This window comes from Cynocephalus volans, chromosome 12 (assembly GCF_027409185.1).
Source record: "Cynocephalus volans isolate mCynVol1 chromosome 12, mCynVol1.pri, whole genome shotgun sequence".
Taxonomy (NCBI): domain Eukaryota; kingdom Metazoa; phylum Chordata; class Mammalia; order Dermoptera; family Cynocephalidae; genus Cynocephalus; species Cynocephalus volans.
In genome coordinates this window covers 72,305,598-72,331,176 of record NC_084471.1, presented here as the reverse complement: position 1 = coordinate 72,331,176, position 25,579 = coordinate 72,305,598, and the positions used below count along the sequence as shown (strand labels likewise).

Below are 25,579 nucleotides of genomic sequence, written 5' to 3'. Positions count from 1 at the left end.
TTCTTCTTTCATGTTCTGTATATTTTTTCTCATTTCATTGTGTTGTCTAACTGAGTTTTCTTGTATCTCATTGAGTTTCCTGAGAATTGTTGCTCAAAATTCCTTGTCAGTCATTTCAAGAACTTCCTGTTCTATAGGATCTAGAGCTTGAGAGTTATTATTTTCCTTTGCTGGTGGTATATTTTCTTGATTTTTTGTATTCTGGTACCTTTTCTTTGGTGTTTAATCATTGCGGCAGGTGGTATCATGGTCCACTTGGTCCACCCTGATGTCTGGCCTGGATCCTGAAGGGACTGCCAATTCTGGGCAGTGGGGACTAGCCTGGGCTGGGGATCTCCCAGCACCTGCCTGTTCCAGCACGGCTGTCTTGGGGAATGTGGGCCTGGTGGCTCTTGGGCCTCTCTGGGCAGCAGGGACTGGCCTGGGCTGGGGGTCCCACAGGGCCTGCCTGTTCTGGCGTGGCTGACTCTGGACATATGGTCCCAGTGGCTCTCAGGCCTCTCTGGGTAGCAGGCACTGGCCTGGGCTGGGGGTCCTGTGGCACATGGCTCCTGCCTGTTCTGGCACAGCTCTCAGGCCTCCTGTTGTTGCTTTTTAATAGTTGCAAATTGGTTGATTTGTGGGAGAGAGCAATGCTAGGAACTATCTACTCTGCAATCTTGACCAGAAGCCTAATTTAACTAACTTTAAATGTATGCATGACATGACTTCATGCATATACTTAAATACTTTCATTAGTAAACAAGAGAAGATGAAAAGTAAGCCAATATATGGAATTGAAAAAAACAATTAAGAAACAAATTTGAGGAAAAGAAGAACAAGAGAAAAATAAGACTAAAGAGAGACATTAATGAATTAGAGAACTAAATTGGTTGAATTATTAAGTCCAAGAATAGACTTTTAAAACAATAAAATAAAATGAAAAAACCCCTAGAGCTCACCGATCAATGAGAATGTAAGCTGTTTGAAGTCATAATGCCCGGCCTATTACAGGCTCACATTAAATATTGTTTAAATGAATGAACAAGTTAAGAAAACAGGAGATTGGAAAACAATTTGGCTTTTTAAAAAATATATTGACATTTGCTTATTCTTTGCACAAACAGAGGAGAGAGACAGCGAAGGAGAGGCAGTAGATGTCTAAGGACCAAAACTGAAGGTGGTGGATATCACTTCTGCCCATAAGCCAGGGGCAGAGCTCACTCACTTAGCTCTCCTGGATGCAGAGAGGGCTGGGAAAGGCCCTCTTCCTCTTCCCAGGAAGAAAATGAGTTGCTTTGGTTTCTCTGTGATAGACAATACCCTGGTATTATCTTCTCTCCCTCTCACCTCTGAACACATTCCTTGTCTGTACATAGGCTGTTAGCACTTTATGTTGTGTACATCTTTTCATGGCTTATCTTCCTCAACCAGATGGTAAGGTCCAGGAAAGAGAAACTATGTCATGTCTTAAACTTCTTATCCTAAACAACACCCAAGCTGGAGCCCTGTGTGCTCAAAAATTCCTCACTCCTACAGAGTGCATTTCAATTTACAGAGTGTCTTCACAAATTTATCTCATGGTTGATTGCTGAAGTGGAAGAGCAATATATCTGACTTTATGATATATGAATGTTTGGATGAGCTGCAGAAGGTTGAGCAAAGCAAATGTTTCCATTCCATCCAGTCCAGCCAGCCCACATAGACGTAACTTTTTCTTTCCCTCCTAAAATAAACTCCTCTGGGTCACAGTGTATTTTTGTTTTTCACTGCTGTCATTTTATTTAAATGTTTGCATCACTATTCCTAAGTGACATGGGATTTCCTTCTTTGTGCTATCTTTTCTATGTTTTGTAAGAGGGTTATTTTAGAAACCAATAACTCCAAGATGGCAGAGCTGTGAACAGATGGAGACTTAACCCCTGAGTCTGCTTGGAGGACAGCTGCCAGGAGATCTGCATGACCTGAGTTGGACTGTGATATGAGTTAGAAACAAACTTTTTTTGTGTTAAGCCACTGAAATTTGGAGGTTGTTGTTACAGCAGCAAGCATTGGTTTGCCTGACTCATACATCCTTGTCATCTCAAGTCCTGCCATCATCCTAGGTGACTTCTGTGTCCACACAGATGCCACTTCAAAGCCTTTGCCTCACAGTTTCTCTTAACCTCATTAACTTTCATAACTTCATTCCCTTTATTGACAATTAGCCACAATCCTAGAGCTTGTTATCCCCTAGAGCTTCCGAACTGTACCTGCTCTTCAACCTCATCTAGTTCTCTTATCCACTTTTCTGTTACACCTTTCCTGCCTTCACTTCCTTTCCTACCCGTTGTATTCCTAATGTCCCATGAGCTCAGTTATTCTTTAGGTTAACCAGTACGCTAAACTCCATTGACCACTTGTCCTTCCATCAGACCAGTTTGGAGAAACTCTAAACCTGGATCAGTCCTAGGGCTCATGTTCTCCTATGCTTACCCTGCTGGGCACTGCTAGGGGGGAAAAATCACACAAATGTGTGGACGTGTTGTCATCAGCTGAAAAGCCCTTTACATTCCCTATTTTCTTTCTCTTATTTCCCACAACTATCATTTCAAATCTTTTCCAATCTGTCACTTCCCTTCACTCTCATCAAATGACTGTCTTCTCTATTTCACAGAGAAGCTGTGATCTTCAGGCAAAGATTACCTCAACATCCTACCCAGTCCTCCAAATCCTGTTTGTGTCCACACCCTCCCTCTTCTTCCCTCTTCTCTGAACGGGATAGATGCCCCTCCTCTCTTCCCACTGCCTTCCTTCCTGCTGTGTCACGCCTTTGCTTCATTTTTTACACCCTGTCCTAGCTAGAACTTCATTCTCTCCCCTCCTGGCTTCTCCTCCCTAGCATTAGATGTGCCCAAACCTTCTGAACTCCAACAGCCCTCTGTGCATTCCGCATCCCCCGCATAGTTCAGGCTCTGTCTCTTGTTTTGCATCCTCCCATCCAAACTTCTTGAAAGAGATGCCTGCACTTCCTTATTTCTCATGCATTCCTCAGCCCACTGCCATCTGTCTTCCTCCTTCACTTAACTACTTGTGCCAAGGTCACCTGTTCCTAAATCTAGTGAACATTTCCAGGCTTTATCATCCTTGATCTCTCTGAAGTATTTGGCCCTGCTGGACACTGTCTCCTTTTCCTCATTTGGCTCCAGTGATATTATCCTTCCCTTCTGGCTTTGCTCTCCCTCTTTGGCCACGCCTTTTCTGGCTCCTGCTCTTCCAACTGCTTAAATATTGCTGTCTCCACTATTCCATCCTCTTTTCTTCTCTTCCTACATTTTCTCTGATTTATTTCATCCACTCCCATGGCTTAAACTCCTAACTGAATGCTAATGACCAAAATCTAAATCTCTGGCTCAGCTTTTTCTTCTGATCTCCAGGCATCTTCATTCATCTTTGTACCGGTTGTTTCTTCTTTCATGCCCTACAAGCTACTCAAACTCGACATGTCCAAAGAGAAACTCACTTTCTTCTCCCTCAAATATATTCTCTGTCTTGGAGAATGGCATCGTCCTTTTCTGTACCACCCAAGCTGTAAGACATAAAGTCACTCTGGATGCTTTCCTCTACCTTCCTCCACCTACTCAGACACCAATCTTGGCAATCCTAGTGAGACAGAATAGGCCTAGACCTGTGAACCAAACTAACTCCATTTTCCCCGCAGAAGATATTTTGTTACTTTTTCCCCAGGGCACATGATTACCTCGTGGCCCACCCTGATAAAATAAACTGAGATAAGAGGGGAACAGATGTTCACTGAGTTGCAAAACCCCTCCCCAAGGCTTGCTACAATATAACTGCTAGCTTTGTTTAAAACTTATTATCTACCCATTCTTTCATTTCCCATAATTGTAAAAATTAAGTCACAGATTAAATTTAAGACCCCTTTAGGAGTTTCCACATGCACACAAAGCTTCAAGATGACCACTACAATGACCCTCCTGGGGTGACAATAAAGAACATCACCACCATCTTGGCCTACTGAGCAGGTGCAAGGAGCAAAGCCCTAACTGAGCATGCACCCATGAAGAACAGAATGGACCACCTCCAGAGGTGCAGAATGATGCTGGCCTGTACCCCTAAGCCTTTGCCCTATAAAGGACCCTGAAAAGCTCCCCTTGGGGGGCTAGCTTCTCTGTAACTAACCCCTTTATGCATAAGTCTATCTCCTCTTTTAATAAAGTGTTGCTTGCTTTACTTCTGGGTGCATTGCTCAGTTCTATGACTTTGCATAAAGTCCTAACTCGGTAACCTATACCAAATCCTAACGCGGTAACACTAGCATCTTAATATCTCTCAAATCTACCTCTCTCTCCATCTCCACGGCCACATCTCATTATTTTTTCCTGGATTACTCCTATAGTTCCCTAACTAGTCTGCTACTTTCTCCTTACTGCAGTCAGAAAACTCTTTCTAAATTACAAATCTATTCATTACAGTCCACCTGCTAAAATCCTTCACAGGCTGACCCCATGGTTTACGAAATAAGACTGAAATGATGTGGGGTGGCACATGGGACCCTTCGTAATCTGATTTCTCTCTTCCTTTCCAGCATCCCCTTTGCAGAAACTATCCCTGCCCATCTTCAACTATAGTTCTGGAAAAAGGAAACTACTTGCAATTCACTGGATGCACCATGTTCTCTGCAGTCTCTCAGACTTTAACCATGCTACTCCCTGAAATCTCCTACCATCCACTCCAATTCACCTTAAAAACTCATTCTTCAAGGCTTGTCTTAAAATATATCTTTAGGGAAGCTTTTCTGGACAATCAGCACCACTATCCCTTTTGTTCTCCTATAGTGCCTTGTGCATATCTTTGTTATTATCCATATATGAGTAAGAAATAATTTTTCTGTCTAATTTCAATGAATTACTAAGTTCTAAAATCCTGCCCTCCTCTTGCTATTGGGCCACTGAAAGGCCCCCTAATTGGTTTCTCTGATTCTGTTTCAACCTCCCCCTAGCCTAACCGATCTCAACATTACCACCAGAGGGATCTTTTCAAATGTAAATCAGTGTCCCTGCCCTACTTCAAAGGGGTCTTTTAAGGAAGGTTTAAATCAGAACTGGTAGATATTCAGAAAATGTTGCTCTAATATGTGAATACATGTATGAGGTCAAAGATGGCTTCATAGAAGTGGGATTTTTACTAAGTCTTTTAGGATTAATAGACTATCAATCAGTGGAAAACACTAGGGAGAACATTTTTTACGGGCCTCAAGCAGGCCAGATTGGAATGGATTGCTTAGATAGAAGAATCATGGGAATTAACACGAGAAAAGTTGCCTGCAGCTGATATAAGGAAAATTTTGAATGCAATCCTGAAGAGTTGTGCAATTAAATATGGTTTATGCTAGATAATATTTAGTCCTGCATCTAATTTCCCTATTTGAGACTAACCCAGTTTAGGAAAGTTAAATAGTAATTAGGTGGCAGGTCATATGCAGGGTCTCAGAAGACTGATTGCAAATGCAATGTCACAGCAAGGTCGGAGGAATCCAGGAGAAATGTTGGGAGGGAAAGAGCTGAGGGAGCAGATAGACATAATTTTAAGAGCTACAATTTAAATGTCCTTATATGAAAATAACTGAGATGTAGACTGACCTAGAAAAAGTTTTTTAAAAGAAAACCATTAGTTACCATAGTATTTGACCAAAACCAGTACCTTTAAAATACTTAATATGTAAAGGTTTATTAATGCTATTTGATAAAAGAGAAACTTCAGACAAAATAAATTTAACAGAGTTTATTTGAGCAAAGAACAATTCACAAATCAGGCAGACGTCAGGACCAAAAGAGATTCAGAGAACTCCACTCTGCAACGTGTGCAGTATTTATAGACAGAAAAAGGCTGAAGAAACAGAAACAAGGAACAGAAAGCAAATTGGTTGTTTCAAAGTTACTTTCCCTGTAAAGTTAAAGTAGAGGGGACTTCCTTATTATTCTGACTAAAACTGGCCTGTCTGGGGATTCAGCCATTACCACTCACTGAGTCCTGATTTCTGGGAAGGTCAGATAAACAGCTTGGTGGCATGGAATTTTAGCATGAGTGACTCCACTTTGATTTGTCTTTTGGGGCCTGTTATAAGAGGTAAGTCCCAATCAATGGCTTGAATTTTATTCAATATATTGTAGGGGGAAAAAATGTTTTCTTTATCAATCAATAAGCTCATGGCTGAAGCCCTAAAATAAAATAGAGATTAACAAGAGAAAAGAAATTTACTTTGTATGTTTTACATGACAGGGGAGCCTTCAGAAATGATGACTCAAAGACACAGATAAACATGTATTTTTATGCTTAGGTTTGATGAAGAGGTGGATAGTTGTGGAGAAGTATGATTGGACAAAGGGGGGACGATCTAATGGTGATAAACTGGGTGGAACTTAGCAGGGCCTGTTTGTTCAGATTCTTCTCTGTGCCCCTGTGTCTTTAGAGATAGAATGTTCCTTTTTTTCAGGTATAGGAGAATAGGTCTTGAATGGGGGTCTTCTCTCAGGGTAGAAGGGTGAGGGGGAGTTGAGAGTGGCCTTCTGCTTCTGCCATTTTATCAAACGCCAAGATGTCATATTTTGAAATAGCATGTTCTGAAACCTTTCGATATTCTAAAATTATCATACTCTCATGAAAATAATTTAACCAGTAGGAATAGGCAAGAACAGCAGAAAAAGAGTGCTATAATCTAAAGAGAAAAAAAAAATGCTACAAATATTTTTTATCTCCAGAGAAAGTGATAGATTGTTTAAGACTATACTCCAGTGTGTAGAAGCTCGGTTATCAAACTCAAGTGTTCAGGGAAACACTATTCTCTGTTTACCATAAAATAAATAGTTTTGTAATAGGGAAAGTTTCCACTTAATGGTATGAATCATCTTTGATTGGCTAATAATTAAACAATTGATTTTAAAATTTTTAACATACTTGAAGACTGGGAAAGGTTGAATTAATATAGTTCGTTATTATTTTTAAAGGCTTTTAAAAATAATAGATTGAGAATAAGAACACCAGGATTAAATTCTGAGACCTACAGTGATAATAGACCTTCATGTGGGTGCATTGTATCAATCAGTCAACAAATACACAAGTCTCGTTATTAAAAAAAAAAATGAAATCTGAGTACTAATGAGATATATATTTTGCAAACCTAGATTAAAGTTATATAATTTTTTCTCGAGAACAGATTAAATGTTAGCTATCAGGATTCTGAATGTGAGTCGTGACAATATTATGGGATATAGACACCTAACGTAACATTTAAGAGTAGACGACATGCACACACAGTGGATTGAATGTGATTATTTCCATCTCTATGTTAGACTGACATTTACTGAAATGGCAACAGCCTTAGGAGTAACACAAAAAGGTAATCTCTACTGGTTACATACCATTTAAGAAAGGTGGTGATAGCAAGGATATAAACTTAATGCTAGAAATTGAGCTGAATGATAAGACATAATGTGTTTTCAGACTGAAAATGGCATATATGAGCAGACTCCGAACAGTGAGATTCTAAGGAATGTATTACTCTAGCAGAGAAGTACTAAAGCTTATTTAGACTAGCACTAGAGTTATCATGAAAGGGAGAGTGATTTAATAAAAAAAGAAAGAAAGAGGAAAGAGAGTTAGAGAAAGAGAGAGGGAGCAAGAAACAGAGAGAGAAAGGAAGAAAGGAAAAGGAGACATGAGAAGGGGAAGAGAGAAAATTAAAAAGAGCAGACTAATACCTGGTGCCAAATTCAGTGGGATATTTTTCCAAGAGAATAAAAACAATCTATAAAACCTATGACTATAAACATGAATAACATGTATGAATGTAAATTCTTTTTTTTGAAAGCTAAAACCAATATTTAATATTAAAAATTGCTCATTCTTAAGAGTTTTAAAACACACAAAGCATTAATTAAACTAAGCCTTTTTTTCACATTTTAAAAATCAGTAATAATTCCTTAACAGAATCAAACATTAAACATGTTTAAATTTCTCCAATTCTCTTTCCCTCCTTCTTTCTGTCTTACAATTGATTTGTTCACATCAGGATCCAAACGAGTTCTGCTTTTTGCATCGGTTGCTATGTCAGCTGTCTCTTAAGTTTCTTCCAGTCTATAGGTTCCCCCTTCATGTAATTTTTTCCCCTTTACCTCATAAAATTTCCCACAGTCTGGATTTGCTGGCTCCATCCCTGTAGTGTCATTTAACATGTTCCACTGTCCCCTGCATTTCCTGGTGATTGGTGGCTGGATCCTGAGGCTTGGTCTCACTCTGGTTTGGTTTGCCTTCAGAGGTGGATATTCTTGCTGCAGGAGGCCCATTGTGTCTGATCATCTCTCTGTGATGTTAGCAGACATTGATGATCATTTGCTAGATGCGTTATTTCAATAGGGGTTTGCAAAATACCATATTCTAATTATTTTATTCCCTCTTTATTTACTAGCTGGAATACTTCAATAGACAGAAATGTTCCCTCCTCAGCTATTTTCCATTACCTTGAGGAAAAATGCATATAGGAAACACAGGACAAATGCTTGACTCTTCCCTTTTACTTACTAGTTTTAGGAAAATGAATTGTTTCCTTACCATCTTCCAAAGAGACTGGGAGTTTGTTTGCTTTTGTTCCATTGTCATTATGATTTTTTGTAGTAATAAAAGTCAGTTTCTTTCTTTCTCTCATTTGCATTTTTGTTCTACCAGTGGGTTTTGTTCTTTCTTGTGTATTTGTGGCAGTGGATTCCAGATGCAGAACTCCCTTCAGAATTTCATTCAGGGCTGGTTGTATGGCAGTGAACTCCCACAGTTTTTGTCTGGAAAATACACTATTTCTCCCTCATTTCTGAAGAATAGGCTTGCCGAGTACAGTATTTTGGGCTGGCAGTTTTTTATTTTAGTATTTTGAATATATCATCCCATTTTCTTCTGGACTATAGAGTTTCTGTTGAGAAGTCTGCTGGTAGTCCGATAGGGACTCCCTTATAGGTGACTTGATACTTTTCTTTTGCTTCTTTTAAGATTCTCTCTTTGTCTTTGAGCTTTGCCAATTTGACTATAACGTGTCTTGGAGAGGATCTTATTGGGTTGAATCTGCTTGGGGATCTTTAAGCTTCCTGGATCTGAAGGTCCATGTCTCTCCCTATACCTGGAAAGTTTTCTATTATTATTTCATTGAATAGGTTTTCCATGCCTTTTCCTTTCTCCTCCCCTTCTGTAACACCCAGATATTGGTGCCCTTAAGGATATCTGCTAGCTCTCTTAGATATTCTTCTTTTTCTAAATACTTTTTTCCTTTTCTTTGTTTGCCTGGGTTATTTTGAAAAGATCATCTTCAAAATCAGAAATTCTTTCTTCTGCTTGTTCTAGCCTGCTGCTTAAGCTCTCAGTTGTGTTTTTTATTTTGTTCAGTGAATCTTACAGTTCCATGAGTTCTGCTACATTCTTTTTTAAGGTATTACTCTCTTTGTAAATTTCTTCCTTTGTATCCTGGATTTTTCTGTTTTTTCTTGTTTCTTTGTGTTGTCTGAGTCTTCTCATATCTCAGTGAGTTTCCTTAAGATTGTTGCTTGGAATTCCTTTTCAGTCATTTCAAGGGTTTCCTGCTCTATATGCTGGTATTTGAGAATTACTGTATCCTTTTGGTGGTGTCTTATTTTCTTGGGGTTTTGTATTTCTAGTATCTCTATATTGATGTCTGGTCATCTGGTAGAGCAGTTGCTTCTTCTATTACTCTGGAGTGGGCTTTGAGGAAAGAGACATCTTATTCTTTTTCCAGTCTCTGCTGGTGACTCTCTTTGTGTCAATGCAGCCGAGTGTCTGATGGGCCACCTGCATGGTATCTGTGGCTACTGCTGTGGTGTCAAATTGCTTTTGCAGCAGCTGTGACTGTGGCAGTGGCTGTGGTGGGCCACATGTGTGGAAGTGGTATTTTAGGCAGGTTCCTTGCCTGCTTCTGGGCAGGGGGTGCTGCCCTCAGCTCCTGCCTAGGACCCTGGGCATGCTCCTTGCCTGCTTCTGGGCATGAACACAAATTCTGTGGTCACTGTCAAAATGATAATGCCTCTTGTGTTTTCAGAAATATTTTTATGGGATATTTTCAGTTATTTTTACCTAGCTGTCAGTAAATACTTCCTGGAAGTTGCCAGAAAGTGAATGAATGAGAACATCTAAAACAATGAATAAAATAATCTTATTATGTCTACGAGCAGAAATAAGAGCCTGTTGGCCAAATGGCTTCAGTGTCTACTTTTTGGCACAAGTATCAAGGTGCTACCAGACCTAATATGTGTAAGACATGCTCTTGGGATCATTTTCCAACAGAAGTGTTAGATTTATGATGATTATCTTCAGTCTGAAAGGGTCTCCCCTGTGGCCATTAGTAGCATCCTTTCCTGAGACGGCTGGTAGAGACCAGAGAACCTGTCTGCTGTCTGTGGTAGATTGCTTTGGACAAGCTCAGGTAGGTATTTGGCCCTGGAGCTCACACTCAAAAAGTTCCCCAGTGCAATGACAAGCATTCTTAATTCTCCTATTGCAAATTTTAAAAAATGGTGTGGCTAAGTTGTCCAGGTACCCATCAGCATGTGGCCTTTACTCTGACCTCTGGCAGAGAGAGGACTGTGTGGCCCTGCAAAGAGCACAGGCTTTGGAGTCAAGGGATGTAAGATCAGATCCCATCTCTGCTACCTACTGGCTATGTTACATAACCTCAGCAAATTTTCCCATCTGAAAATGAGTCTATTAATGCCTACCTCACAGGGATATCTGACTTCTTTGCAATTATGTTAGCAAAGAGCTTGGCACTGTGCCAAACACACAGAATAAGGTCATGGGACCTACAACAGTTATTTTTGGCAGCTCTAATGTGTTGTTGCTTAGATTTTTTTTAAAAAGCCTTTAAAAAAGTGAAGCTAAAAATTGTAGAATTTTTATCTAATACCCAGTGATATCTGGATGCTTATTTTCAGTAAAATTTGTGGTAATTTCAAATTTAGAATATTAATAATGAATCAAAAAGGGTGGGCCTTATCCAAGAATAGCCAAGTGCTTTGAAGCCACATAAACTTGGGTTTTGATCTTGACTTCCTACTTACTAGCCACATGGCAATGTGGGATTAATTAATTTCTTTCCATTTTCTCAAATGTGAAATGGGGCAATAGTGCTTACTTTAATGTGTTGTCTTGATTAGATGAAACAACGCGTATGAATTTTTGCTTTGCCATTTACTCGCTGTGTGACCTCACATATTTCTAAATCCCTCTGTACTTCGGTTTGCTCACAAGGCAGGTGGACTTCACAGTAATCCTAACTCAGAGGGTGTTATGAGGATGGCATGGGTTAGCTCACGGGAGGCACTTAAACAATAGCTGGCACATGGTAAGTGCTCAATAAATGCTGGCTACCCATTTTTCATTGTCACTTCTTTATCAGTTTTGCTGTTGACAGCCAGAAACCAGGTTGTGAGATGGCAGTGACACAGACCTGAAAAAAAAAAAATGCTTTAACAGTATACAGTGTAACAGGCCAAGAGGAGCAACCTAGTGCAAGTGGAGCACTGCCCGCTGTCATCCTGGGTTTAGTGTTATATGGACTCTCAACAAGAAGCAAAGAGGGGTGGAGGTGGGAGGGGGAGTGGCTGCTGTGGAAACACTGATGGAGGTGACAGTAGCAGAGGTGAGCCGCCTCTGAGCCACTGAACCGAGTCCTGCTGCTATCTCTGGTGGTCCTTATCACCCTACACTTCCCATTCACAAAGCACCTCACATCCCTACGTCATATTTATACTCTGATGTCCCCCCTGGGAGTAGGCGCATATTCCGAGTGGACAATCTCCACTCAGGACCTCACCCCAGTTAGGTTTCTTCTTTTCCTTGGTGTTCTCTGTGGCAATGCAAGTTTCTCCTCACACCAGGAACTAATTCAGAAATACATTGCCATGGAGGTTGCTGGAAGTTTGCACGCATTGACAGAACAGTTAATTGGCCCCACAGCCTCCACAGAGGTCATCTCTGACTGTACGTCAGAAGTGACTCAGTAAACACTACATCTCGATGTTTATTCACTACAGCTGTCAGAATTCCTCCTGACAGAACTAGATTCCCAAAAAAACCCTGCTCCAAAGATAGGAGACAGCTTATTAAATTTGTGTCAGGCCTACTGGCTGATACGTTTTAAGGCCAGTCTGATTCCTTTCAGGCCCTTGACATGTGCTAATTGGCAGATCTCTGTTAACAGATGCTGCAAGGAGACAGACATTGGGCTTCCTGCTTCTCCTGTACTCAGCATGACGTCTTTTCATAAATACCAAATGGGATGCCTTACACAAGTGGGAAATACATGCTAAATGGGTGCTTAGATGTATTTAGACAGTTTATTCATCCCTGAATATGGCACAGTATTCACCTCTTTTGGGGGGTGAAGAATATCACAAAGTATAGGGCAAGGTAGAAAATGTGCCACGTGGAAATCAGCCACATTGCAAACCGTAGGTGCCTGTTGTGGCCTCTCCTCACTTCAGAGTTCACTGCAGTGGGCAGGCTTACAGATCCTTCAAGGGCATTCATTCACTCACTCAATAAATATTTATTATTTGTTGGGTCAGGTTCTGTTGTTGGCACTGGTAGTACAACACCAAACCAAACAAAAATTCCTGCCCTCATGGAACTTACATAGTAAGTAAAATATACAGTAGGTCATATGGTGATGAATACAATAGAGAAAAAACAGGAGAGGGGTATGAGATGGGCTTAGGATGGGGTGGGGAATTCAACTTTAAATAACCTGGTCAGAGTCCTCTCTAAGACAACATTTGAGCAAAGACCTGAAGGAGGCCAAGCTAGTCAGGGGGAATTGGGGGAAGGGTGTTTCAGGAAGAGGGGAAGAAGCACAAAGCCCCTGCATGGGAACGTGCTGGGTGTACACAGAGGCCACCAGATAAGAGCAGAGTGAGGCAGGGGACAGAGCAGTGGAAATGAGCCAGAGAACTGGTCAGGGTGGGTAAGGGCTTGCGGACCTTCATAAGGACCCAACCATGGCTACATTTTAGAATCCCCTGCAGAGCTTGTAAACTGAGTGAATCAAAATCTCCAGGGTGGAGCCCAGATATGGGAATGCGTCTGAAATCTCCACATGTGCCTCCAGTGATTAGCCAGGGTTTGAAAGACATTTAGTGGTAAGGTTCTGAGCAGAGGAAGGACATGAGCTGGCTTATGCTCCAGAAGGGTCATGGTGGCTGCACTGTAAAGAACAGACCCTAGGAAGGCAAGGGTGGAAGCAAGGAGACCAGTGGGGCTACTGCAGTAACCCAGTGAGTGATGCTGGTGGCTTGGACGTGGGACATGGAGGTGGTGAGAAGAGGTCCCACTTTGGGTATATTTTGAAGGTAGAGCCAAGGGAATTTTCCCACAGGTTGGGTTTAGGGAGTAAGATTAAAAGAGTAGTCAAAGATGCTCCAGGGTTTTGAGCCTAAGCAATTAAATGGATGGAATCCCCATTTGACCAAAATGAGAAAGACCATGGGAAGCACCCAGAAGATATTTCTAGGTGAAATACAAACACTTCACATGAGAACACCCTTAGAGAGTAAAGTGCTCAGTATCTGGCACTTAAGTTCACTAATGCTTTTAAGAGAGAGTGTGCGGGGTGGGGCTGGAGGGCAAGTAGCTATAGCGGAATATCTTTAAGGTGGTTTGTTCGAAGCATTTCCCAGAAATAAGTAGAGAAGATGAAGACGTAGCCAGGAAAAACTTCTCATAAATTCTTCTGCCTTCATCTCCTCTAAATCTCTACACCCTGTGGGAAGAGACTTCATTGCCTGGCAGGAATCCTGGCAACTGCCCCTAAAATCAGAGAAATATGGGATGCTTGATAGTGGTAGATAACACTCCCATCTCCCCCAGTGTGCAGTGCTTAAAACTGAATACCCTGAGTGACAAACAGCAGGAGAGTTAGCCAGTCACGCCATCATTATATGAAGAAAATCCTTATATAGCAATGCCTGAATCTCATTCTTTACAAAAATCTTGGACTTTGTACTGTATATGATTTCATTTTCAAAAATGCTGCCAAATTCCTAAGATGCTTAATGTTGACCAATTAAATAAGAAAAAAAGTAATAACACATTTGTCATTCAAATCACGGCATTCTATAGCTAATTAAGGTCCTTATTGCAAATTATATATAATAATTAATGCTATGCTTTTGCAATTGAATCCTTACGTGAGTAAGATTTATTAACACAAATAGCTCCTGACAAACTTGGCCCAGGATCAAGCAATATATTTCCTCTGGGTTTTGGGAAAAAGTCAAAGTTATTATAAATGGTTGCTTAGGGGAGATATTTGCTGTTTTCTCCACTGATTTGAAGTAGGTCAGATTGAGAGCTGAAGACTTCCCTAAGGTTGTTATCAAGTATGAATATTAAAAAAAAAAACTGAGAACAAATAAAAAAAAAAAACTTCTTTTAGTCTTTCACATCACAGACCTTTCATTGTGTTTCCACCTCAGGCAAGATACTGTCTTTGGAAAAAGGAATACAGTTGAAAGAATAGATTTTTTTTTTTAAAAAATCAAAAATCAAATAAACTGTGCAATAGCTGTCCAAGCCTAGACTTTGAAAAAGATTTGCTGTAGCACAAATGCTTTGGAGAAGAATTTAACCGTGCAGAGTAGGGGCAAAAATGTACACAAATGCTCAATAAGCAGTTTGAACTGTTGTGATTTAATTCTGCAGGCCAATCTTGTGATATTTTCCCCTTGAAAATCACATCTTTCTGTCTCTTCCCACCCAAATCATTCATTCTTATAAAACTGGCTTAGGCAAATCAATATCTGGACTAGCAATGTAAATTTAATTACAGTGAGGCTTGGGTAAACATTAGCTCTAAGATATTTCTTGGTCTATAGAGTGATAACCGAATTAAGTAGGATTATTTCATCATTACAGTATTAAGCCCACATTGTTGCACAAGAGAAGCTAATATTTCTAACTTTTTTTAGCCTAGCAAAATATGCTATAAGCATTTACATGAGCCCATTTAGTTGTTTCCTCCTTGAAGAGCTATGACAAAGGAATACATTGCAGCTCCATTTTCAGTGCAGAGAGAGAGGAATGTGAAGAGGGAGCTTCACACTGGCCCCCTCCAAGGGGTCTGGTGATCAAACTGCCCAAAGGCCCCATTTTAAGGCAGTTTTGTGGATGCCGGTGCCCTTGTTTCCTGACAGCCACTTGAGCTGAACCACCACACACCTGGGCACACTCAACAGTCTCGCCTTCCATCACGTTGCATGTCCAGCTGTGGAAAACAAACAGGACTTCTCTAAACATAGAGTCCTCCCCGAAGCCTCTGCTCAGGCATTATTTCTTCCAGGTATCTTTCCCTGACCTTCCTGTCTTGGGTATTTCTATATCAGGACACTTGCCTCATGATATAATTATATTTCTGTCTGCCTTTGAAACCTGGGAGCAGCTGGTCATTGTTGACCTCCATCCAGGTCAAGCTCAGGGACTGGCACATATTAGGTATTCAGTACTGTTTGTTGAATGAATGAATGTAATTGAAAAGCTAAGACATGCAAACACTTACTGTGTGCTAGGCTCTGGATGAAGAGGTAAAGAGAGGCAGAAGGATAAGAGCCAGCACTGGTTGAGGGCCAAAACAGTGTGCTGCCAGGGTTATAGGGCATCACTGCAAGGGAAGAGCACAGAGTAGAATCTTGAAAGCAGAGCCAGACCACTGAAGGAAAGGTAGCCTCAAGCCAGCTCAAAGGGGGTGGGAGGGCAAAGGGGACCTGATGAGCAAAGCCCCCTTATGAAGCTGAAAGGTATTACAGTTTAATTACAGTATAGCCATTAAGAGACTGGGTCTGGACCCAGACAAAACTGCATTCAAATCTTGACTCCTTTACTACATGTGTTTGGTCAAATCACTAAACATTTCTAAGCCTCAGTTTCTCCACCTGTAAAATGGACATAAAAATAATAACCTCCTCATAGGAATGAGACAAAATATATAAAGCCCTTAGCATGGGACCTAAACATAGGAAATGTTATTATTGTTATTAGTCTCATTCCTCATGACCAGGCCACATTTAGAAGGCTTCACAACCAAACTGTGATGGAGGTGAGGGTTGGAGCTCTGAGTGTACATAGAGAAGCAATGTAAAATTTTAAGGTCTCTTCCTCCTGTAGATTTGATCAAGAATGATAGTATATCAGCGATAGAATTGTAAATAGAATCCCTGATATTCATTTCAGAGCACTATTAACTAGCTTGCATCACCTCCCTACAATATCAGCTTTCTGAAGTTAAGGATCCCAGCTAAGGTAACATTCACGGCATCTATGGGATGGTTATCTAGGGCTCAAGCCTGTGCCACGTTAGCTCAGTTAGTTAAAGCAAGCTTTCTGCCAATTATCTTCCTTTCTCACTTCCTATTGGCCAATGTAGTCACTAGTAGATTGTTTTAGTCCGTTTTGTGTTGCTATAACAGAATTACCTGAGACTGGGTAATTTATAAGGAAAAGAGGTTTATTTGGCTTACAGTTCTGGGACAGCTGCATCTGGCACGGGCCTCAGGCTGCTTCTACTCATGGCGGAAAAACAGCAGGCAGCCGGTGGGTACAAGCAGATCACATGGCGAGAGGAAGCAAGAGAGAGAGAGAAGGTGCCAGGGTCTTTTTAAGCAACCAGCTCTCACGGGAACTAATAGAGCGAGATATCACTCACTACCCCTCTTCCCCCAGGGAGAGCATTAATCCATTCATGAGGGATCCACCCCCATGACTCAGTCAGTTTCCAACACTGCCACATTGGGGATCAAATTTCCACATGAGTTTGGGAGGGGACAACACATTCAAACTCCATCATAGACAAATCAACTCTTAATTACTCTTGAATTGCTTTAGGTTTATTTGTTTCCTCTCCCAGTTGTACTGTAATCTTCTTTAAGGGGAGAATGTAGTTATTATGCATCATTTATGGCCTCCACAGTATCTAGCAATGCTCAGTAATCTTCTCTTGGTCACCACTAGCCATGTGATGACTCTTGATCCTATGATTCTTGAGTCTATGACACTAAGATCCTATGGACACTACAAAATTCGCTAAAAACATATTTGATACTCTGCTAATATATTACCTTATAGAGAATTTTAGCCAAGTAAGCTAGTGAGACTATTTTGTGAAATAACTTTAAAATTGCCTTGAGAAATCTAATTTTAAAATTAGTTTTAAAAAATCTCCCATGGGGTCTGAATTGTCTGTAACACTTTTCTAGGAATTTCAGACAAATTCTCTGATACCTGTTCAACACAACTCAATAGAATAATAGAACTTTTACCCTGGAAATTGGAGTCATTTTTAATTTTAAAAATATTGAAATCAATCATTTATTCGTTTAAATATTCTGATATGTAGTTTACAGAGATAAAGCAGATATTTATTTTGCATATTAGGCAGTTTCATGTGTGAAGGGCCATCAGACTAAAAAGAACAAATAGATTATAGGAGGCCTTGTCAATTAAACCTATATCTCAGGTAAATTTCCAGTTTTGCTACTTGTGGCACACTGTGTTTTATAGGAAAAAAAATCATGTCCACCTTTGTTATGACTTATAATCCCCTGACTTTCCATTCCTCTTCTCCCCAGACTTGCTGTGAGCATTAATTCCTTCACACTCTCACATTTATTAAAAGTTTACTTATGACCCATGCTTTCCAAAGTCATCCTCTTGGTAAAACACCTATATGAAATCTGTGGAGAGGTAATTTTTAAAAGAATATCATGATAAAAACAGCTTATTAGCTGGATCACCTGGGAAAATTATTTATCTTTTCTGAGCTTCTTTTTCTCATCTGTGAGGTAATATTTTCCATCTTTCAAGGCTGCTGTAATGAGGAATGATAATAAGCCAGCACTACCTCTCACAGTGTGTCTGGTACTTAGTAGATGCTTAGTAAATTAAAGCTATTGGTATAAATTCCATACGTACATTTTACAATTTACATTGTCTATTTTCCCATATTCTGCTTCCTCTGGTCCTTATTGTAAAAGGGCTCCCTTCCCTGGTATCTATCCACAAACAATGGTCCCTTAAGCAGTCCTCTAAATTATTCAAGAGGATTTTATAAGGGTTGTTAGGTCTACTTTTTAAATATTAGCATTCAGTAGTACTTGCGTGGACAAACTAATCATCATCTTTTCACACTAACTTTCATATTATAATATATAAAAAACACGGGTTTAGTGGCTGGCTCTTGGGCAGGGAGGGATGAGAGAAAACCATGAAAAAATCTTAGGGCTGTCTGGTTAGCTCAGTTGGTCAGAGCACGGTGCTGATAACACCAAGGTCCTAGGCTTGATCCCTGTACCAGCCAGCACCAAAAAAACACAAACAAACACAGTCTTACTGTTCTCTTTAAAAAATATTATTCTAATATATTGGGGAAAAAAAGGAGTTTGGGTCTCTGTAGATAAAATCTGCATTCAAACATCCTTGGGATATATCCTCACTTTACTATGATCTAATCAAATTTGAAAGCTCCAAAGCTCATTGTTATGAACCCGATCTGTTGTAGCTGCTTTCAAACTAAAAATAGCTTTAAAAATAAAAGAACCAGTGATTTAGTCATCTGAAAGCAGTTATTCCACATTTTATAATTTAGAAAACCATAAGTCGTAAATTACAGCCGATAGTTCACTCTAAGTTTCATTCAGTATCAGTGAACCAAACTCTTGTAGAAAAAAAATGTTAGAAAAAAATATATCAGAATTTTCTTTTAGAGGACTAAGATTCTTCTTTTTATTAAATCAATTAGCAAGTAAGAATAATGTATTTTTGACATAGCCTCAAACACAAATTTGCTATGGCCCATTTGAGGATGTGTTTCATCAAAATAAGTATAATAAAAAATTACATGGTAAATTTTTAAAAAATATTATGGGCAGGCCTTATCTGTTTCCTGGATCAGAATCTTTGTTTCGGGAGTGTGCAGAGGGGTAACTGCAGGAAACCCTTGCTTTCTTAACTTTCTCCTGAGAGTATTGAGAAGCCTAGTTTTGACCTTGTGCTAGATCATTTGGTAAACCAGATGACACTGACTGAAAGGTGGCAGTAATCACGCAGCAGGTAAGGTAAAGGAAAGCCCATGATGTTGGAGGATGCTTAGCTATATCCTGTTCTAACAGTGCTTAGCAGGGTGATCCAAAATCAAATGTCTTTTCAGAATTTGGACTCACAGTGTGTCTTCCTGTCTCTCTTATGTTTCCACCCCCATAAGTTTCACCTACGTCCCTTCTGATTAACATTTTAGAAAAATGTTCATGGAAAAAAATAAAAACCATTTTTCTGTGCAAATAATTCAAGAAATTAAAGCTAAAAGTGAATATATTTAAATGTCTCTACGACAAACAGCAAGGACTAATGCAGAACTTGGCTATAAATAGGAAAATTCTTTCAGATGATAAATCTTAAAAGTGTATTTAAAAAAATTTAACTCACAATAAATTATAGAATACATTGTCATAAACATACAGGAAATAGTGGATCCGGTATCTTTATTATAGTGAGAAAATACTCTGAGCCTGAGAAAATTTCACTTTTATGATCTTGGCTTGATTTCTCCAATAAGTCTCTACCTCTCACAACTATGTAATAAAAAATACTAAGTGGCTTAAATGGATAACCCAGTTACAAAAATCCAGATTTTTACTTGGAAGGAAAATTATATAAAAGTTTTGAGTAGGACAAATTTATAAAGAAAAAATTAATTTTGCTCCTATATTTAAACTACATATGATCAGGCTCTTACCAAAAAATTTATACACCAAAGAATTTAAAATTCCACTTTATAACATTTAGTTCCATGCCTTTTTTTTTTTCATAACCATGCTTTCTTATTTTTGCTCAGAACACAAATTTGCTTTTCAGTGTTCAGGATTTTTTACACTTTCTTTTTTTGGGATATAAGTATCTTAGTTTTCTATCTCAGCCCATCCTATCCTTTAACCAGTGAGTAAATATTAGGATCAGCCAAGATTAGGTTCCACTAATTCCCCATTCCTAGCACTGTCCATATCTCCCTGCCAAATTAACACTTATTTCCTAGGATCAAGGTTTGAGGGCTGGCAGGACCTTAGATGTCCCATCCAGAAAAGATTCGATTCAGGGATCCTCTCTGCTATTTCCTTGTCACACTGTCAAAGTCACAGTACAAGGGCATGGAAAGATTCATATTATCTTTTAATTCTATCTTTCCACAAACTTTATGAAGTACCCTCTTATTCAAGGTTCCTTGAAGCAGCCTTGTCCGTTGCCAGGTAGCTTATTGGTTCAAGAGTTTTTCCTTGTGTCCAGACTAGATGTGTGATCCCAAACGAATCACAGTATCTCCTCAGTCTGGATTTTTCTAAATATGAAGAAGAGGTGATGATTGCCAAGGCCATACAAATCATAGGATCCGTCCTAATTATTTAAATGGCAGCAACTAGAATTAAACGCTTGCTTGTAACATTTTTGGTTCTAAAGGACTTTGAAGGGTGAGGTCAGTGTTTAAGGCCCAGAGAAGTAATTTTTAATACCATGCCGTAAGAGTTTTTTAATGCTACTGAGCACTAGTTCTGCATCCTATTCTCTACAGATACATTTCCTGGCCACTTGTTCCTTAACCCCTTTCAGTCTGCCACTGAAAGGCCCGCATGGCATTTAGGCATCACGTAGGGCACTCTCACCACGTGTCTGTTATTATTATTATAGACACCATTCCCAGAAAACCACCACTGTTAGAGGCAGCAGTTAATCTTCCACCCTCCTCTGCTTCTCTGTAATATTTGTCACTGTTGCCCTCTCCCATCTTTTAAAAATTCTCTCTAGCCCCAGTGACAATGCATCCTTGATTCTCCTTTGCCATTTTTTGATAACTCTTTTGTCTGATTCCTTGGTTCCTTCGCCACGCCCATGCCCATTAAAGGTAGCCATTCTTTTGACCCCCTAATCTTCCCCAGTGAGAATGCTGAACCCCACTTCCCTTCTATCTGTAAAGAATTCTGTCACTAATTCCCTGTTTGACCTTAACCCACAACCTTCTCTGGGATTCATTCATTGTTGAGAAAGGGGAAGAATGTATGCATTCATACTTGATGATCCTGATGTCTATACAGTGCTATGCTGATTTCCATCAGTATGTGGTACAATTTCAGAAAACCAGTGTAAGTCTGTGATGGAGCAAGACCACCCCCAAATCATCAATTCCAGTATGGGAAGGAACCTTCACTTCACAGCTGAAGAAACCTAGGACCAGGGAGGATATTTGATTACCTCATGGTAGGGATGGGGATAGGAAGGAGGTCTCTCTGGCTCTCACTTGTTGCAAAATCAGGGTTTAAGTGTCTTCCATGGTTAACGTGAATAATTGTATCAGAGTAAAAGGTGTTAATAGAAGGTATAAATTGGCCTAGAACACATTAAAGCCTTCCCCCTCTTTAAAAAATAAACTCTATACTGCAACTACAAGAATTTTGGAGAGATATTTGCTATAGATGGTGCTTTACACAAGATAGCACAATCTGATCACGTAAAACATCTTAGATGAATGTTTTTAAAAGACAAATAAAACAAAACATCAAGTTACGGAATACATATATTTACATTAGTTCACATGTCCAAAGCACAGTACAGTAAGGTCTATTTAATAGTTCATATAATTTAAGATTTACATATACACAAGCATATGAACAAATATTAATCTGCCAAAACAAAAGTTTAGGAAGTTACTCAGACATTTTGGTGTTGACATCTATATATTTATGGCAACAAATAACAATGACTTTAATCTTTCAATGAGATCTTTTGTACAAAGATACAGAACGGAAAGAAGACAAACACATCTACCTTTCTTGCACTATTTATCTAACACCACAGAGGATATGGCATTATCCAGTAAATTTTATCAGTGTAGTCTGTTCACTCTGGTCTGAAATAATGCTTTTGACTAAGACATTACCAAATTGAAGTTTACTTTCTGCTTTATAAACAATTGGTTGATTCTTCCTTCTACATCTTTTAAAAATACAATAGAACTAATGCTTGTCTGTAAAATAACTCAACTTTGGTCCTAATAAGTTAGCAAAGTCTATTTTTAAAGAACACGAACACATAAAGTCTATTTTTTCTTTTAAGAATCCTGAAAAAAGGGACAATGTGAGTCATATCACCTCCAGACCAGCTCTGAAATTATTAATGGTTCTAAAGATTATGATATTATTATCTAGAATTTAAACTTTGGAAAACAACCCCATCTTTCTTTGGAACATTGAAGAACCAGAGTACTTTACTTCATTTCCTGTCAACCATTTTAAGAGACCATGTGGTTGTATTTAAAAAACAAAAAACAAAAAACAACATGATTTCTGTCCTGCTGTTTATTTCGCAGACCACACACAAAGTTAAATATGGAGAGATTAAATTACATCATACAAATACAGGCACAGAATTAACTGGACGCCACAAAGGGTGTGTCTGAAAACACTGAATTGACTGAATCCGAGTCGGATTTCACCCTTGTGGACTTTAAGATGCCCTCAGCTATAACCGTCTCACTGGGAAAGAGCCTGACCTTCCCATTCTGGCCTGCTGCGGTATCCTTCAGGGGCTCCAAAAAGACCACTCTTTTACTTGCACCTGCCTTCCGTTCATCAGCGGAGCCATCACTAGCCGGGCCGGGAATGAGAATGGATGAATGGGCATTGCTTTGGTTTAGCATATTTTTCTGTCTCTTGGTTTTACACTTGCAGGGACATGGGGTCAGATAAAGGTACAGAAGTACCAAAACAATACTGGCCACGCAGGCGGCAAGAGTAGTAAAAGCTGTGTTAAATGCCTCATGAGCATGGGATTTGTTGACGGTGAAATTGCTGACGTTTATTGTGACATCCACAGTTTCATTTAACAGGCGTTGCCTATTCATTGCAATACAAGAATACACTCCAGCATCCTCAAAACGAGGGCTTTCTATAACCAGACTTCCATTGTGAAACACGTGAAAGTTTTCTATCTCTTTATCCGGCTCCAGCAATCTGTTATCTGGACCCACCCAGATGAAATCAGTATTTGCATTACCAGTCTTGCTGTCACAGTGGACAATCAGCCTTTCCCCGACCTGAGCCTCATGAATAAAGCCAAGTGCACGGAAGGAACCATTAATGATGCTGTCAGAGCAATTCATAAGGCTCTCCTGGAGCAGAAGCACTTGATGGAAGTGCTTGGAGTCAGACCACAGGCGACAGGTGTAATCGTTCTTAAAATCCATCACTGAGCTAAACTGCCTTCGATACCAAAAGATCAGCAATGAGTACAGGGAACAGTCACAGACAAAGGGGTTTCCATGAAGGTAGATGCCTCTCAGCTGTTTTCCTGGCACTAAGTTTATATGGTGCATTGGCATGGAAGGGATCCGGTTATAAGAAACATCTAAAAACATCAGTTCAGCCAGCTTGAACCGTCCAACATACAAATCCATAGGAAACTGCGTGAGAAAGTTTCCACTTAAGTATAGTTTTTGCAACCGGGAAAGCCCTCCAAACGCTGACGGATCCAGATAGGAAATGTGATTGTTGTAAAGCAGGAGCACTTCCAGAAACTTCAACTCTTGAAACACTGCATTTTTCACTGTCTTCAGCTTATTGGATGATAAGTCAAGACACTTCAAATTTGGAGTTGTGGAAAAACTGCCCGTGGAAATGCTGGTGATGTTGTTATGACGAATAATTAGGGTGTTCAGCTTTACTAACGATACCGGAATCCACTCAGAATCCAGAAGCCCAATTCTGTTATAACTCAGATCCAGTCTCTTAATCAGTCTGAAAAGGTTTCCAGGCACCTTGGACAGGTTTTTGTTGGTGCAGCTGAGAATGTCGGTGGCACAGATGCAAGCGGTGGGACACACCCCGGAGGCGCCCGGGCTCACAGTCACCGTGATCATCAACAAACACAGCAGCTCCCTGCAGCCCGGTCTGACAACTCCAGACAGAGTGGGCAGTGTGTGTAAACGTAAAGACATTATGGTCGCCTCGGAGCCTCTTCCCGGCGCCTTTCCACCAGCCCAGACTCCCACCAGTGAACCTGGTAAACAACATTTAAGAGGGGAGAACAGCAGAAGTTAACCCTTAAGAATCATACCTTATTTTCTTTCCGATAACTTTTGAAATGGATTTTATTTCACACTGGGGAGCTCTACTTGACTTTTTACTATTAAATACATTTTTTTCCTGGGTTACTCCTGCTCCTCGACATGACAGTCACATTCTCTCAAAACCAACATCTGTCTCACCATCAGAAACTCAATTTTTTAAAAAAGATGCTTCCTGCGTTTTTTAAAACTCCCTCCAGCAGACACAAAAATATATAAACGCATCCTATAAACAATTAAACGGAAATATTCATCAAGCCCCCAGTCCAGAAAACAACTCACGAGCTGGGAAGCCTCTCGGGCTCCGGGGACAGGCCGCCGGCAGTGGTGTCTTCTGAAGGTCTGCGCGTCTGTCTGTCCACGCCTGTCACTTGCACGTTCCAAGTTCCTTTCCCTCTTGCTCCCGGCGGGCGGCAGCCTCTCGCAGGCTCTCAACTTTGGGGAGTTTCGACAGCCGCGGTGGCGGCGGCGGCGGCAGCCCCGGGCGCAGCCAACCTCTCCGCCGGCCCGGGTTGGTTCTGCCGGGCTCCTCTCATTGCACGGCTGAACGTACCGCCTCGGCGCTCTGGCCGCCGAGTGCCCGCGCGCGGGGCGCCCCGCTCCGGGAGCCCGGTCCGAGGGGCGGGGGCGCAGGCGGCGGGTCGACCCGCCCCGCCTCTCTGCGCTTGGGAGGCAGCAGGACCCGGGGCTCCCGCGTGCCCAGGTCGGGTGCGGGGCGGGGAGGCCAGTCCCGCCCCTGCGCGTCCTCCCGTCTGCGGGCACCAGCTCCACGGCTGTGGAAAGGAACCGGCTGGGCGCGTGGCGGGGGACGCGCGGCGCGGGAGGGGGCGGCGGCGCAGCCAATCGGAGACACGGCCGGCGCCCCCCTCGCTGCAACCCCGCGGCTCCGCCGCCGCCCCCCGCAGTCCACCTCCCGCTCCCCCTCGGCCATCGAGAGCCGCCGCGCGGGTGGGGTGGGGGATGGGCAGGGGTGCACATCTGAGGCCCGGACCCCCGTCCGCGAGCGTGGACGCATCCATCTACCCTCCTGCCGATTGCGTCCGTTTGGGGGTCGGGAAGATTAGGGGGGGCAGACGCCCAGCCCCGGAGGGAGTGGTCGCAGCCTTGGGGACCCACTTGGTTGCGGCCACGCAGGTCGCGTCTCTTTCCCCACCGAGTCCACTCAGTTCCCCGACCTCTTACAGCTTTGCTTTGGGGCGAGGGCCAAGGGGGCTCAATGCAGTTCACTTCCAAGGTTTACAAAATTAACACAGACGCAGCGTGACGTTTCCGCCCACATTTGGGGATGAGGTCGGGGGGAAGGGAAGTCGGGCACATTTCCTCTGGTGCGCCCGGGATCTCTGCTTGCGGGAAGGAAGCGGGAAAGCGCCTCGGGGATACTCCGCGCCCCCC

At 41.2% G+C, this 25,579-nt stretch overlaps 2 protein-coding genes across 2 annotated transcripts in view; one reads left to right on the top strand and one right to left on the bottom strand.

Annotated features, from left to right (window-relative positions):
* Positions 1–21,629: 21,629 nt before the first annotated feature.
* AMIGO2 (adhesion molecule with Ig like domain 2) lies at positions 21,630–24,948 on the bottom strand. Its single transcript, XM_063076136.1, has 2 exons — positions 24,470–24,948; positions 21,630–24,120 (listed from the first exon to the last, which is right to left on the bottom strand). Exon 2 carries the CDS (start codon positions 24,056–24,058, stop codon positions 22,493–22,495), a length of 1,566 nt encoding a protein of 521 aa, XP_062932206.1. The 5' UTR covers positions 24,059–24,120; positions 24,470–24,948; the 3' UTR covers positions 21,630–22,492.
* LOC134391729 (uncharacterized) overlaps positions 24,060–25,579 on the top strand; it is a 111,208-nt gene continuing 109,688 nt past the window's right edge. Inside the window, exons 1-2 of the mRNA XM_063115695.1 lie at positions 24,060–24,123; positions 24,453–24,736. Coding sequence (XP_062971765.1) covers positions 24,060–24,123; positions 24,453–24,736 — 348 coding nt within the window. The remainder of the gene's footprint in view (positions 24,124–24,452; positions 24,737–25,579) is intronic.

Bases quoted from the DNA above. Each gene is read 5' to 3' on its own strand.
- AMIGO2 (XM_063076136.1), bottom strand. From the start codon at position 24,058: ATGTCTTTACGTTTACACACACTGCCCACTCTGTCTGGAGTTGTCAGA.